General features: G+C 44.6%; 1 protein-coding gene across 1 annotated transcript in view; it reads right to left on the bottom strand.

Annotated features, from left to right (window-relative positions):
* PAWR (pro-apoptotic WT1 regulator) overlaps window positions 1-17480 on the bottom strand; it is a 118176-nt gene that overhangs the window by 24071 nt on the left and 76625 nt on the right. Inside the window, exon 4 of the mRNA XM_070409670.1 lies at window positions 4780-4814. Within this exon, the coding sequence (XP_070265771.1) occupies window positions 4780-4814 (35 nt within the window). The remainder of the gene's footprint in view (window positions 1-4779; window positions 4815-17480) is intronic.

Below are 17480 nucleotides of genomic sequence, written 5' to 3'. Positions count from 1 at the left end.
TATGCCTCCCAGCACCGGGATCAGCGGAGCAGCGAGGCCTCCCGGCACCGGGATCAGCGTGACAGGGGGCAGCGCCCAAACCCCCTGATCAGCCCTGTTCTGTGCCTGATAGGGGGGAGCTCCCCAATCCCCTGATTGCCCTGGGGCTCTGTGTTTGACAAGGTGTGACACCCCAACCTACCCCCCCCCCCCCACGGGCCCTGCTCTGTGCCTGATAGGGGGAGCTCCCCAATCCCCTGATCAGCCCTGCTCTGTGTGTGACAGGGTGCGGCGCCCCAACCCCCTCCCCCCCCGCCACCACGGGCCCTGCTCTGTGTGTGACATGGTAGAGCCATAACCTCTCCATCGGCCCTGCCCCGAGTGTGACAGCGGTGGCGCCCCATCCCCCTGATCGGCCCTGCTCTGTGGGTGATAGAGGATGGCGCCCCAACCCCCCTCCACGGGCCTTGCTCTATGTGTGACAGGGTAGAGCCATAACCTCCCCATTGGCCCTGCCCTGAGTATGACAGGGTGCAGCGCCCCAACCCGCTGATCCGCCCTGCTCTGTGCATGACAGGGGGCGGTGCCCCAACTCCCCAATCGGCCCTGGTCTGAGCCTGACCAGGGGCTGCACTTAGGAATTGGGCCTGCCCACTGCCACCTGGGAGCAGGCCTATGCCAGTAGGTCGTTATCTCCCAGACTGCGAGAGGGCACAGGCCGGGCTGGGAGACCCCCCTCCCCCTGCCCCCGAGTGCACAAATTTTTGTGCACCGGGCCTCTAGTCTAATCTAATAAAAGAGAAACATGGTAATTAGCATACGAACGCTACCCTTCCCATTGGCTACTTAGCGAGATATGCAAATTAATCACCAGCCAAGATGGCGGTTAACCGCCAACAAAGATGGTGGTTAATTTGCATATGTAGGCACAATGCAGGGAGGCGAAAGGGAAAGAACAGAAGAAGCCCCCTGCCACTGACAGTGATCCGAAACCCAGGGGGGAGCTAAGAGCCGGGGGCAGGGCAAAGAGCCCCCAGCCATGATCGGGGAATCGGGCGCCTTTGCCGCACTGGCCAGTGATAGCGGGAAGTAGGGGTGGAGCCAGTGATGGGAGCTGGGCAGGGGCGGAGCCCGTGATCGCGAGATGGCTGCAGGGGCGGAGCCGGCGATTGCAGGGCGGCTGCAGTTGCGGGTCGCCGCTGCCCGGGCCTAACGCCTCGGCCAGAGGCGTTAGTCCCGGGCAGGGGCGGAGCCCACTATCTCGGGGCGGCTGCAGCTGAAGGGGTCCCCTGCCCAGGCCTAATGCCTCAGCCAGAGGCGTTAGGCCTGGGCAGGGGCGGTGCCAGCAATCACGGCGCGGCTGCAGCTGGCAGGGGCAGTGCCAGTGATGATGGGGAGCAGGGGCAGAGTCGCTGATGGTGGGAGCTTGGGGTCCCCTGCCCAGGCCTAATGCCTTGGCCACAGGCGTTAGGCCTGGGAAGGGGTGGAGCAGGAGGTCCCTTGGAGAGCTGTGGGTCCCCTGCCCAGGCCTAATGCCTGGGTGAGAGGCATTAGGGCGGAGCCGTCAATCGCAGGGAGCAGGGGCCGAGTTGGCGATGGTGGGGTGCTGGGGGTCCCTTGCCCAGGCCTAATGCCTTGGCCAGAGGTGTTAGGCCTGAGCATGGGCAGAGGCAGCGATCGTGAGCAGGGGTGGCGTGGGCGATCATAGGGAGCTGGGGGTCCCCTGCCCACCCTGATCCGGGACACCCTTCAGGGCAAACCAGCTGGCTCCCACCCTTGCACCAGGCTTCTATCCTATATAATAAAAGGGTAATGTGCACATGCAATTTTTTTTTCCAAATATATTTTATTGATTTTTTACAGAGAGGAAGGGAGAGGGATAGAGAGTTAGAAACATCGATGAGAGTGAAACTTCGATCAGCTGCCTCCTGCACACCCCCTACTGGGGATGTGTACGCAACCAGAGTATATGCCCTTGACGAGAATCGAACCTGGGACCCTTCAGTCTGAAGGCCGACGCTCTATCCACTGAGCCAAACCCGTTAGGGCGGTAATGTGCAAATTGACCCTAACAGCAGAACGACTGGGAATGACTGGTCACTATGACACACACTGACTACCAGGGGGCAGATGCTCAATGCAGGAGCTGCCCCCTGGTAGTCAGTGCACTCCCACAGGGGGAGCTCTGCTCAGCCACAAGCCAGGCTGACGGCATCACAGCAGCGATGGTGGGAGCCTCTCCTGCCTCCTCAGCAGCTCTATGGATGTTCAACTGCAGCTTTGGCCCGCTGGCAAGTGGACATCCCCCAAGGGATGTATCACTGCCAGCTTAGGCACAATCCTCCAGGGAGCAGGCCTAAGCCAGCAGGTGGACATCCCCCGAGGGGTCCCAGACTGCGAGAGGGCACAGGCTGGACTGAGGGACCCCCGAGTGCACAAATGTTTGTGCACCGGGCCTCTAGTAGTACTATAAGATATTTTGAGAGAGAGACTATATCCATATAACTTTTATTATAGTACTAGAGGATCAGTGCACGGATTCGTGCACAGGTGGGGGGTCCCTTGGCCTGGCCTGCAGGGATCAGGCCCAAACCGGCTCTCTGACATCCCCCAAGGGGTCCCTGGATTGCGAGAGGGAGGTTTTCTCAGGTGATGCACCCGGAATCGGGCTCCCTCTTCTCTGGTTCCGGGTGCATCACCCAAGAACCGCAGCTGCCAAGTCACCGCAGCTCAGCAGCTCCTGCATTAAGCGTCTGCCCCCTGGTGGTCAGTGCACGTCATAACTACTAGTCGGAGCATCTAACCCCTGGTGGTCATTGCGCATCATAGCTACCAGTCAGACCGTGAATGGTCAGATGGTTGCTTAGGCTTTTATATGTATAGATACTAATTGTTCTATTTTATTATTAACTAGAGGCCCAATGCACAAAATTCGTGCAAGGGGCTCAGCCCTCGCAGCCCCGGCTTCGTCTGAAGGTCATTCAGCTGTTTGATCTAATTAGCATATTACGCTTTTATTATGATAGATTGTTGCTGCTAATCTTTTATTGTGCCTAATTTATAAATTAAACTGTATCATAGGTAGGCAAGTATAGGAGGAAACACAGTATATAAAGGATTCTGTACACATTCAGGTACCTACTCGGGGTCTTGGAATACAACACCTGCTGGTAAGGGGGGATGACTGAGTATTAAAATTAGAGCTCCTCTTAATCAATGTTTTATTTTAGATGAGATATAATAAACAAAACTTTTAACCAAATATTTTAAACTTTAACAAACACGTACAGGAAAACAAAGGTCTTATACATATAAATCTAGGGAAATGGTCATGTGCAAGCATGTGGGTTCTGAAGTCAGATTGCCTAAATTCAAATCTAGATTCCTCACTTGACTAGCTTAGTAACCTCAGCAAAATTATTCTACCTCTTTAACCCCTCATCTATGAAATGAAGCTAAATATTGTACCTTATAAGATAACTATGAGAATTAAATGAGGTCTCTATGTAAAGCATTTTGGACATTAAAAGTACTTGTAAGATTTATAATTATTCCATAATTATTAGCACAAGTATGAGCCCATCTTCTGCAACCTTTATGGCTTCAATAGGGAAGAAACCTAACATCCCAAGCATCTGCATTAAACAACTTCTCATACCGAATTCTGATTTTCTTCCTATATATGTGCACACACCCTAAAACACATTTTCTGGTAAAAGCACTACTCATTGTGTAGAGGTGGTGCTATGGACTTACTGTGGTCTGAATGTCTGTTACTTCGCACCTCCCCCCCTCCCAATTCATGCCAAAATACTAATGCCCAATGTAATGGTATTCAGAGGTGGGGACTTTGGAGGTGCCTAGGTCATGAAGGTGAAGTCCTCATGAATGGAATTAGTGCCCTTATAAAAGAGACCCTACAGAGCTCCCTAGCCCTTTCCGCCATGTGAGGACAGAGCAAGAAGTTGTCAGTCAACCACCCAGAAGACGACCTTCACCAGAACCTGAACAAAATGGCACTCTGATCTCTGACTGCCAGCCTCCAGGACCATGAGAAATAAATTTCTGTTGTCTATAAGCTACCCAGTCTGTGGTACTTTGTTATAGGAGCCTGAACAAACTAAGACTGAACTGCAAACCCACAAAATGCGCATGGTAAAGCCCTAATCCTCAATGTAATGGTACATTTGAAAGGGGAACCTTTGGGAGGTAATTAGGTTTATTTGAGGTTGTGAGGTTGGGGCCCTCACAATGGGATTAGTGTCTTTATCAAAAGAGACACAGCAGCTACTCTTTCTCTTTCCACCATTTGAGGAAAAGCAGGAAGGCAGCCATCTGCAAGTCAGGAAGACAACCTTCATCAGAACCCAATCATAATAGCAACCCTGGTGTTGGACTTTACAGCCCTCCAGAAGTGTGAAAATATAAATTTCTGTTTAAGCAATCCTGTCTACGGTTTTTTGTTATGGCAGCTCAAGCTAATTAATATAGGTGGTATTTTCAATGTTTAAACATATAAGGGAAAATGATCCTAAGTTTATACTCTTCTAAGTTCATCAGCCCCCATACAAATTCACGGTGCACACAGTTTCAAAGACTGCAAGGTATGCCGGAATATGTCATGGTTAGACAGACATTACACTCCTACTTACAGTGTAATTTCTTTTTAAAGGCATAATATAAAGGTTTCTTATTTTTCAGAAAGCTGCTCAAAACAGTTCTAGTTAGGTAAGCCATGGTGAGACAGACATTACACTCATGTCTACAATATGTTGTAAGTCATAACTTAAGGATTCTTACCTTTTGTATCTGCCTGAAACTGTTCTAGATGGCTCCTGTGAAAAAAAATAATGACATATCAGTTTGAATGTGTGTGCAAGCACACGATTCTAGATTACATAAAACAGTTGATAGAAAATATCTCATTTTGAAAGAAAATAATTTAGAACAATTATCATTACTTTAAAAAATTTGCACTGCTGGTCAAACAAAACAAGACTCTACATCTGATATTTCATACAAAACCAATCACTTTTTAAAAATTATATAAAAGCTAAGAAAATAAAGGAAGCATCGTTCATCAACCATCACCTTTAAATATTTCTGAAAGTCAATAAACATTAAAATATGAAACAATTATAATCCTTTCCAGTCTTTTTTTATGGCCTCATTTTTTTAAACAAGGCTACAATTCACCATATATTCAATAGCCATTGCTAATTTTTAAAGACAGCTAAAATAAAAAGTGAGAATGTATTTTTTATGCTGATTCTAAAGTACAAAAAAATTGCTGTTAAGTTAATATTAATCACTGGGGTGGGAAAATTATTATCTTGCCCAGGCTCTCCCAATATTTTTACATTATCATTTTATAAAAACTGGTCAAAATTAAATGGTGTCTTGTAAACACTGATAACTCTTTTTTCTATTTAATCACTAAAAGTCTCTAAGAGAGACCCTACAATGAAAAAATTTCAGATATAATTAAAGTCAGAGAATAACCTCTCTTTATAAGATGACCAGATTCCAGACTGAGAGCACTGACTGCATGGTGCAATAAAGGACACATCAATTTGGGAACAGTACAGCAAACCATATGGTTAGACTAAGATTTAGATCCAAGTGCCAGTACTACGAGTAGGTTATATAACATCTATCAGTCTCAGTTTCTTCATCTTCAAAAAGGAGTAACAGCCAGTGTCTATTTTATTGGATTATTGTGGAAATTAAATGGTATAGGTGAATAAAATGGTTAGCACAACTCCTTTATAATTAACCCATTAACGGAAGTAACCAGGTGACAGGAGACTAGAGGTACCGCTGTGTGTGGGCTTGACTTAGCAGAATTACCTCTGGGGAAGCCATGCTTTGCCAGTTGGTTCAAAGACATTGTAACCCTCCCTTGGGCATCAGCTATTCTTTACTTGCTAGGCAAAGTAAACTTTAGACTAGCTATTTTCAATAGTGTGCTGAAAAAATTTTAAAACATGCAATACCTGACTATTTAGTCAGGGGCACTGACCTCTTTTCCCTTAGACTGTCAAATTTAAAAAATGACAACAGCCAACACATTAGCCATCTGGGGTGAATGAATCAAAATTATACCTATTTTTTTTTTCTGTCAGATCAGCAAAAAAATATATTTTTTGGTGTGCCACAGAATTTTAGTAACTAGTTTAAGTGTGCCATGAGATGAAAAAGGTTGAAAATCAGGCTTTATAGTTTCTTTATTTGCCTGTCATTAATGTGGCACCCCGTAAACATAAGGCAGATGAATTCTTGGTACTCTGTACAGCAAACATGTGAAACAGATCTCCTATTTATAAAAATATGAAATCTCTAGTGAATACCAACAAGGAATATACCTTATAAAATTTAGTTTTTAGATTATTTTTGAACCATAATAATTAGGTTAAAATGTTTAATCACTGGTTATTCAGATAAAGCAAAAAGACATATTAAGCTTATGTGTATCCACTCAAAATACATTTTATTGAATGCTGATAATGGTTTCATATGGAACTTATTCCCCTAAAATTTCACAAACAGTAGTTCAACTAACATTTTATAAGTTTTCTTTCATAAAAATTCCCTAATCTTATTCTATATGAACTAAAACTAAGGCATACACCTTAAGTGATACCTGTCTAAATATGCATAAGAAAAAAATGCTAATAATGCCCTAAATTCCAAAACATCATATATCTTTGTTTGTTTTTGTTAATCCTCATTAGAGGATTTTTTTTTCCATTGCTTTTCAGAGAGAGTAGAAGGGAGAGAGGGAAGTAGGGAAAGACAGAGGGAAAAGAGAGAGAGCGAGAGAAAAAAAATCAATGTGAGAGACATATTGACTGATTGCCTCCCACAACAGAGAGCAAACCCACAACCCAGGTACATGCCCTTGATTGGGAATTGAGCCCTCAACCTTTTGGGCTCAGGCTGCTGCTCTAACTACTGAGCACACTAGCCAGGGCTCTCATTTTAATTATAACTAACATATTTCAAAACATGACATCACCTTGATTACCCAAACTACTGCTTACTGAAATAGTAAGCAGAACTGCTGATAAAAACAGCCCTTACTGGACTTACTGATCTGTGGGTTACTGATGTATAGATTGAAATGGTATAACAACCTGGCAATAAATAATATTCCTGAAGCTTAAATAAGCATTGCCTTAATGTGGTTAAACTCTGACTAATGCAGTTTTAGAGCAGACTTTTAATACATACAGAAATGTGGAATGGACGGCATTTTCAGCAACACTAAACTCTAGTGGCATTATACTAATTTTATACTTTGGTCCAACTATAAATGAAAGTCAGTATCAGACAAATTTCCAGTTAAGTATAGTAACAGAAAGTTAAAGAGTACAAATTTTCTACATGTCTTAGTTTTTTTAAAAACTGGTCACTTAAAACTTATCTAACTAAGTTTATACCATATTTGTTATAAAGTTAAAAGTTAATATGCTAACATGCTTGATCAAATCACTCCATCCTTATGTCCAAGATGTGCAATTAGAATTTAACGATTTGCCTGCCATAAGCATCTATAGACCAACTTTAAAATCATTTTTCGTGCCCTAACTGATTTGGCTCAGTGGATAGAGTGTTGGCCTGCGGACTCAAGGGTCCCAGGTTCGATTCCGGTCAAGGGCATGTACCTTGGTTGTGGGCACATCCCCATTAAGGAGTGTGCAGGAGGCAGCTGATTGATGTCTCTCTCTCATCGATGTTTCTAACTCTCTATCCCTCTCCCTTCCTCTCTGTAAAAAATCAATAAAATATATTAAATAAATAAATAAATATATAAAATCATTTTTCGTGAGAATTTTCAATTGAAAATATTCAAGAACACCTGAATTGTAATATATTTATTTTTATAATGTTCATTACAAACTGATTTTTTAAATTAAATTCAAAATATCATGGCGTGTGGGGATGGTTTTCGTTTTAGACACATGGCAGTTAACTGGGTAAGCTTATTTCTATATAACTAATACTCCAATAATTAAAAATCTGATGAAGGCAGACAACACTTACATTTACTCTTTATTGGTAGATCTGAATATGTTCTTTTATTAGATTATCAAATTTGCAACTAAATATTACTTCACAGTGATTCTAGTAATCAAATTACATTTCTTAAAAATTAAATGTTCCCAAAATTGGATAGACTATACTAGTATTAGTAGAGAATTTCGAAAGGCTAGTACTTTGCTTATAATGTGTCTCTAAAATCAATAATTACAGATGGAATATAAAGTGATCTCTATATTTTTTGAAAAAGAGAAAATTTGGCATATCTTGAATAAGAAATGTTAGCTAGAAAAAGCAATTCTTATTGTGCAGCGAAAAAATCCCTTAGAATTTTAAGGAGGAAAATGCTTGAAGTTTCTACATATTAAAACAAAATTCTATACAAATGTAAATTCCACCCTAGATTTTTTTAACCAAAAGTTTCTATATTTCTGTGGCCACAAGATTTCCAAGCAAAGGGTGACAACTTAATAATTACTGTTATAGTTAATTTGATTCTAAATATGACGGGAGGCGGAGTGGAGGAAATACCACTATCACGGAAACTCAAGGAAAAAATACAATTGCTGGTTTGGCTCAGTGAATGGAGCTTTGGCCTGTGGACAGAAGGGTCCTGGGTTCGATTCTGGTCAAGAGCACATGCCTGAGTTGCAGGCTCGTTCCCCAGTAGGCGGTGTGCAGGAGGCAGCCAATTAATGATTCTCTCTCATCATTGATGTTTCTCTCTCTACTTCTCCTTTCCTCTCTGAAATCAATAAAAATACATTTTTAAAAGTCTTTATAAAAAGAAAATACAAGTGCTAAGACTGATATTGGTCTTAAAATTTTTTTTCGAAGACTATGTAATTAGACCTTCAAAGAACCCCAAAGCCTGTTATGCAACTGGTTTAAGATATACTTTTCCTGGAATAATCTTCCTTGCAATGGGATGGTTTATATTACTAAAGGGAAGGGGAAGAGAACTATGTAGAGCTTAGAAAATGTTGGCAAAGCACAAACTGTTTTGTGTAAGTTTAAACAAAATATTCTACTATATTCAAGCTAAGAGTGGTCAATAAGGAAATCCCAGAAACATTGTCTTTACAGGTGCAGTGGCTGATCAGAACTAGTCAAGTATTAAACAAGTATAAAAGCACATGTGACATGCCCTGGCCAGTATGGTTCAGTGGTTAGAGTGTTGGCCTGCCCACAGAAGGGTCTCAGGTTTGATTCCTGGTCAAGGTATCTGGGTTGCAGGTTCCACCCCTGGACCCTGGTTGGGGCTCATGTGGGGAGGCAACCTATCAATGTGTCTCTCTCACATCAATGTTTATGTTTCTCTCTCTCCCTCCCACTCTATCTAAAAATCAACGGAAAAAATATCCTCAGGTGAAGATTTTTTTTAAAAAAATCACATATAGCAAAATAATACTTAAGTTATTGAATTAATTAGCAACAAAGCCATAGCTCCCAGTAAAATTATGGTGTAACATGCTAACTGGCCCTCAAGACTGACTTAAAATACCTACACATAATGTAGCAAGACAGACTGTTGAAGATGAATACAAAATAAAATATCTGTAATGTATATAACTGATAAAATAACTAATGAGAAGACAACTTTATCAAATTAACAAAGATTAAAAAAGAGAAAAACTCACAATCCCTTTCTTTCCTGAATAAGTCAGTCCTAGAGTCATTAAGTGGGTATCGAAATACTGAAACCCTACATGAAGAAGAGCTGCTTGGCAGAGAGAATCAGAGTCCAAGCAAACAGAGGAGTGTCCATACAGCAGCAGGGACTTGCCTGGCCTGAGAAGTCAGAGGATGTGCAAAATAAGGTGGGTGTCTACAAAGCAGGAAAGGGAAGGCAGACTATCAGTCCTGAAACAAAGTCGGAAAGGGAGTCACATGCAGAGAAATCAAGAATCACAAGCAGAGTGTGATGGTCATCAATTTAGGAGGTGGCTCAGAATAGGGTTTTAGGGTCCGAGAAGTGTACACCCTCAATGCTCTCAAAGAGGTGGCCTGGTGTAGGGAATTCACAGTCCCTGCAGGGCACGGAGAACATCTATGTAGAAAGATGAGGCCAATGAGGATCAAGAGTGTCCACAGAGAGGCATCCTGGCCTAGAGGTGTTAAAACCTAACCAGGTTGACAAGGCGTCCCCATGGGAGAGCAATCCAGCACGCAGTCTCAGAGTCTGAGCAGGAACAAAGACCCTAGGGAAGAGCAGCCTGCCACAAGATAGATAGGAGAACTAAGCAGTGTGACAAGGAGAGGGGGGTGCCCTGATATGAGGAGTCAGAAATCAAGCAGGGTATGGACAGCATCCTGCAGCCTGGCACAGGATGTCCAAGCCTGAAGAGAATGAGGCAAGTGTTAACAGGGAGAGGCGACAGGGGAGGTCAGAACTCACCTGCAGCGAGGAGGGCCTAAGTGTGGGGAAGGAATGGCAAGGGGAGATAGCTTACATACAGAGGAACTGAGCAAATAAGAAAATATATTCAGAATAATGGGAAATAGATTTCTCAATGTCACAAAAAGGGAGGTACAGGTACTAGAATAAACCTGATGGTATCAGGCTAGAATTGGAGTTATTGGTATAAATTAGTTTCAATATCTATATGGATAGATATACATATATATACATACATAGACATGCACATAGAGAGGAACTAGGAATAGTGACATTTTTTTAAATTTAAATTCTTTAATGTTTAGAAATAGTAACATCTTTTCTTTTTTAATATATTTTATTGATTTTTTTACAGAGAGGAAGGGAGAGGGATAGAGAGTTAGAAACATCGATGAGAGAGAAACATCAATCAGCTGCCTCCTGCACACCTCCTACTGGGGATGTGCCCGCAACCAAGGTACATGCCCTTGACCGGAATCGAACCTGGGACCCTTCAGTCCACAGGCTGACACTCCATCCACTGAGCCAAACCAGTTAGGGCAGAAATAGTGACATCTTACTAACACAAGATATACATGTTACCCACAGCCTAGATCTTGGCTTCAAAATATCATTTTCCAGTAAAAGGAATCAAGTCTCTTTAGAGCAATGGTTGCTTCCAAGGCTAGAGGTAGAAAAGCTAAAGATGAGCCCACAACATCCTATACCAGGAAACAAAGAAGTATTCCAAGAATGATGGAGATGTGGCAAAAAAATACAAAAGCTCAAATTATCTGGGATAATTTGAATAACAAAGTAAATAATGATAGTTTGGTGGCAGACAAAATAATGATCCTCACAGATGTCCACATCCTATCCCTAAAACCTTCTAACACAGTGGTTCTCAACCTTCCTAATGCCGCGACCCTTTAATACAGTTCCTCATGTTGTGGTGACCCCCAACCATAAAATTATTTTCGTTGCTACTTCATAACTGTAATTTTGCTACTGTTATGAATCGTAATGTAAATATCTGATATGCAGAATGTATTTTCATTGTTACAAATTGAACATAATTAAAGCATAGTGATTAATCACAAAAACAATATGTAATTATGTATGTGTTTTCCAATGGTCTTAGGTGACCCCTGTGAAAGGGTCATTTGACCCCCAAAGGGGTCACGACCCACAGGTTGAGAACTGCTGTTCTAACATATTAGGTTACATAGCAAAGGGAAATTAAGCTTGTACTCAACAACTCTAAACAGGGAGATTATCCTGGATTATTTGAGGGCCCAATGTAAACACAAGAGTCATTAAAAGTGGGAGAGAGAGACAGAAGGCAGAAGGAGATATGACTAAGAAGAAATGTGAAATGACACCATGTAAGGACTCAACCCACCATTGCTGGCCTTCAAGAAGGAAGGGGACAACTGGCCACTAAGATCTGGAAAGGAAATTGATTCTCACCTAAAGCCTCCAAAAAGAAATTCAGCCCTGACTTTAGTCTATGATTTCAGTCCTCGATTTTAATGAGATCCATGTAGGACTTCCAACTTAAAAAAAAAAGTAAGATAATAAATGTGTTGCCAAATTTGTGACAGCACCAATAAAAAATAAATACAGATGGTAACAGGGTATAACCCATCAGATAAACTAGAGAATAGTGACTCAATAAAGTGATATCCTACATAAAAGAGAAACCTGCAAATTAACCGTCACTCTACTATGCTCAAGCCACGCCCACCAGCCAATAAGGAGCGAGTATGCAAATTCACCCAACTAAGATGGCGGCAGCCATGGAGCTGGAGCGAGCAGGAGGCTTGGGTTGCCCCCGGCGATGAAGGAAGCCAAGATTCCCGCCTGCCCTGGCCCACCCTAGGCTACGCTAAAGGCTACAAAGTTTCAATTATAGAACATAAATAAATTTCAGAAAAAAAGGAGAGGCTGGAGCTTGGGTCACCGGGGGCATGGCCAGCCTGAAAACGGCCCTCGGCCCCTCACCCAGGCTGGCCAGGCACTCCAGCAGGGACACCCACCCTGAATGGGGTGTGGCCAGCCTGCAAACAGCCATCAGCCACTCACCCAAGCTGGCCAGGCACTCCAGCAGGACCCTCCTCCCTGAAAGGTGTGTGGCCAGCCTGAAAACGGCCCTCAGCCCCTCACCCAGGCTGGCCAGGCACTCCAGTGGGGACACCCACCCTGAACGGGGTGTGGCCAATCTGAAAACGGCCCTCAGCCCCTCACCCAGGCTGGCTAGGCAACCCAGCGGGACACCTACCTTGATTCGGGACACCCTTCAGGACAAACCAGCCGGCCCTCACCCATGCACCAGGCCTCTATCCTATATAATAAAAGGGTAATATGCAAATTGGCCCTAACAGCAGAACGACTGGGAATGACTGGTCACTATAACACACACTGACCACCAGGGGGCAGACGCTCTATGCAGAAGCTGCCCCTGCTGGTCAGTGCACTCCCACAGGGGGAGCTCTGCTCAGCCACAAGCCAGGCGGATGGCTGCTAAGGATGTCCGACTGCAGCTTAGGCCTGCTCCCCGCTGGCAAGTGGACATTCCCCCGAGGGCTCCCGGGCTGCCAGAAGGATGTCTGACTGCCAGCTTAGGCCCAATCCCCTAGGGAGCGGGCCTAAACCAGCAAGTGGTCATCCCCCGAGGGGTCCCAGACTGCGAGAGGACACAGGCCGGGCTGAGGGACCTCCCTCCTCGAGTGCACAAATTTTTGTGCACCAGGCCTCTAGTATGTGAGTGTGTGTGTGTGTGTGTATACATATATATATATGTAAATAGATATATGATAAATGGATAGAGACAGAAAGTTTGATGGGGATTAAGATATCTAATTGGTTCAAAGAACTTATCCACAAAATATTTTTTTCTTTCAATTTTATTTTGTACTAGAGGCCCAGTTCGTGAAAATTCATGCACTGGAGGGGGGTCCCTCAGCCCAGCCTGCCCCCTCTCACAGTCCGGGAGCCCTCAGGTGCGGGAGGCAACCCTGCAATCAGGGGAATGCGAAGCCCCCATCACACCTCTGCTGCTGCCACTGCCGGCAGCACAAGCCTCGGCCGGCCCTGGTTACCTGAGCCTCGGGTGGCCCTGGCGGCTGCGCAGCCACCATCCCAGGCTTGCCTGCGCCTCAGGCCGGACCTGGGCAGCTGGGCAGCCGCCATCCGAGGCTTGCCTGTGCTTCAGGCCGGCCCTGGGCAGCTGGGGGGCTTGGGGGACTGGGGAACTCCAGAGGCAGGCACATGGGGCGGCCCCAGCCGTGCCACTCGCCTGCTCCCTCGGTGGGCCTGAGGGGACTGGGTGCCACCATCTTTGAGGGCATGGCAGTCAATTAGCATATTCCCTCTTTATTGGCTGTGGGCACTGCCATCTCGTGAGGGTGTGACAGTCAATTAGCATAATCCCTCTTTATTAGAAAGGACTAGAGGCCTGGTGCATGAAATTTGTGCATGGGTGCAGTCCCTAAACCTGGCCAGTCATCAAAGCGTAAGTGTCTGATGTGGAAGGGCAGGTCCCAGCTGACCTCTGGGCCCTAGGCAACACCTGGGCCCACGGTGCTCCACATGCCACCCTCTGCCTGAGTCACAGCTCCCAAGTCCCCACACGGAGATACGGTGAGCGTGGCCGGAAGCCGTGGGCTAGGGCGCAGCATGGACCTCTGGGCTGCCCAGAGGCGCTGCACAGAAGCCAGGCGGGAACTGCGCTCTCTCCCGACCGGCCTCACAGACCGGCTCCTGTGTGAACCCATGGGGAGCCCGACTGGCCCCTGCAGTCCCGGCGGCTGTGGCCCAGCTCACCCAGAAGAGGCCATGTGGGTGCAGGGCAGGCTCTTTGCAGTACCCGCCACCAGTTGCAGGGGCTTCCCTGGTGCGCAAGCTCTGGCATCCCAGGGGAGGGTAGGAGGAGGAGTGAGAGTGAGCTCGGTGGACACCCTGCATTCTCACACCTCCATCCCTATCACCCCCGCCCCCAGGTAGCTAGCAAGAGGTTGCATACCCCCACCTGGGCTCCTGAGGGAGGTTGGTCACCCCCAGTTCCCCTCCGAGCCTGGGACCCAGCCCCGATTGGGCGATCAGGGCCTGCTAGCCGCGGTTACCGTCTATGGGGCCCCTGCTACCGCCACTGGTCGCCGTCTGTGGGGCGATCGGCGGGGCAATTGGTCCCCTGTTCACACCCACCTTGGCCTGGCACCACCCGCTCATCTGCTCCATCATCCTGCCATGGTCCCACTCTCGTTGGGCCAGCAGTGCCTCCACTGCTGCCTGCTGCCAGCACTGCATTGCCAATGCCCACCACATTCCATACCACCCCCTGGTGGTCAGCGCATGTCATAGAAAGCGGTCAAACTCCCAGTCGAACATTTTGCATATTAGGCTTTTATTATATAGGACTGGTTTCAGGTGTATAGCTGAATGATGAGACAACCATATACTTTTTTTTTTGTTTTATTAATCCTCACCCAAGGATATTTGTCCATTGATTTTTAGAGAGAATGGAAGGAAGGGGAGGAGAGACAAAAATAGAAACATCAATGTGAAAGAGACACATAGATTGGCTGCCTTCCACAAGCAGGATTAGGATTAAAGCCTGCAACCAAGATATGTGACCTTGACCAGAATCAAACCTGGGACCCTTCATTCCAAAGGCTGACGCTCTATCTACTGAGCCAAACCAGCTAGGGCAACAACCATATACTTTACATATTGTTCCCTTTGATATTTCCCGTACCCCAATTAGTATTATACATAGTTATCACAATAGTATTGACCATAGTCCCTCTGCTTTTCTTACAACCCCGTGACAATTTTGTACCTACCAATTTTTACTTCTTTTTAAAAAATACATTTTTATTGATTTTAGAGAGAGAAAGGGAGAGGGAAAGAGAAACACTGATGTAAAAGAGAAACATCAATAGGTTGCCTCCCACATGCACCCCAACTGGGGATTGAATACAAAACCTGAATATGCGCCCTGTCCGAAAGTCAACGGTGACCTTTTCAGTGCATGAGACAATGCTCAACCAATTTAGCCACACCAGTCAGGGTACCAATTTTCACTTCTTAATCCCTTCACCTATTTACCCAGCCCACCCCCTGCCCCCCCAATTCCCTTCCTCTCTGGCAATCACGAGTTTGCTCTGTGTCTGAGTCTCTTTCAATTTTGTTTGATCATTTATTTTGTTATTTAGATTCCACAAATAAGTGAAATCATGTGGTATTGGTCTTTCTCTGACTGCTTATTTCACCTAGCATAATGAACCTAGAGGTCTACCCATACTATCAAAATGATAAGACCTCATTCATTTTTATGGTGAAGTAGTATTCCAATGTGTAAATTACCACAACTTTTTTATCTACTCATCTATTGATGGGTACTTGGGTTGCTTCCATATCTTGGCTATTGTAAATAACACTGCAATGGACACGGGATGCATATATTCTTTCAAACTAGTATTTTGGGTTTCTTTCTACGTAAATCCCCAGAAGTAGAATAGCTAGGTCAAAAGGCAGATCCATTTTTAATTTCACAAAAAACTTATATTTTTTTGTTAATCCTGACCCGAGATTATCTTCTCCATCGATTTTTTTTTTTTTCAGAGAATGGTAGGGAGGAAGGGAAGGGAAGAGAGAGAAAGAGAGAAAGAGAGAGAGAGAGAGAGAGAGAGAGAGAGAGAGAGAGAGAGAGAGAAAGAACATCTATGTGAGAAAGGTACTTCTATTGGTTGCCACTCTTGCACCCTGACCAGGGGGCAGGGAAACCTGCGACCCAGGCACGTGCCCTTGACAGGGAATTGAATGGAGACCATCCCATGCCTGGGCCGACACTTTAATCACTGAGCAACACCAGCCAGGGCAGAAAAATTTTTAAATTATTTTTTTATTACCACTAGTTCATATTATCTGAAAATATGTCAAGTAGAAACTTAAAATACTCTACCTGTTCCCAATACCACATTCATATTCCTATTTTATTCTTCATATTTGAAGTTTTGTTTCACTGAATGGCTCAGACTCACAGATAAGGCTAAGGAAAAAAAGTCTCTCTGGTTATTAAAAAAGCCTTAACTCAACCAATGATACCAAAATTATCTCTGTTTTGTTTTTTGAAGTTGAAGTTGCAAGCAAATATCTACCTATAGGAGTAGTAAAATATGTGAGTTTGGGTAAGTAACTCAGAGAGCAGTCAGCTATGGAGACAGAGGAGTTCCTCTTCCCACTCCAACTTCAATGTGGCCATTTGGGACCCTTGAAGAGAGCCCCACTTTCATCCTAGACACAGAGCCTGGCAAAACAGACACTTGGAACCAAGGTAAAAAATGAGTCACATCCTCACTGCTAATGAAACAAAAACAAAATGAAAGGAAGAGTGGGCCTGGCAAGAAATCAGAAAAGGTACCGGAAAAAAGATAAACTGTATTAGGCAGAAAGCTCCTCAGAGAACCCAGATCAGCTGAGACTGTTCCATATCCGCATATAGACTGTATTTGGGAATAAGCCCTGTGTTCTAACACAAGCCACCCCAGCTTTCACTGGGTTAGGGCTTCATTCCACAGAAAGAAATCAACCCTTTTTCTAAAAGCTGCTGCCTGATGTTATCTGAGTATGCCAGAATAAGTGGCATGGCCAAGAACTGAAACCAGGTCTTAACATGCTATATATTTTCATCCTAGCTGGTGTGGCTCAGTTGGTTGAGTATTGTCCTGTGCTCCAAGTGGTTGCCAGTTTGATTTCCGGTCAGGGCACATACCCAGGTTTTAGGTTCAATCCCTGGTCAGGGTGCATACAGGGGGCAATCAATCCATGTCTCTCTCTCTCTCTCCCTCCTTCCCTCCCTAAAAGAAATAAAAACGTATTTTTTAAAAATGCTATATTGCCTCTATCCCAATAAATTAAGCCTATATCTTCACCTGGACTAGGCCCATATTTTTTTAATTTTCCGATTAGGATTCTCATTCTCATGTGTAATTTATTTGTTCATCATTGCTCCATTCTAAAAATGAAAAAAAAAAAAAAGTCCTTTGAGAAAAAGAAAAACAAACAAACAAGGGAAATT

Source organism: Myotis yumanensis, unplaced genomic scaffold (genome assembly GCF_028538775.1).
Source record: "Myotis yumanensis isolate MYYU_CA2020_CCGP unplaced genomic scaffold, mMyoYum1.0.hap1 SCAF_3, whole genome shotgun sequence".
Classification (NCBI taxonomy): Eukaryota; Metazoa; Chordata; class Mammalia; order Chiroptera; family Vespertilionidae; genus Myotis; species Myotis yumanensis.
This window is presented reverse-complemented; position numbering and strand designations above follow the sequence as displayed.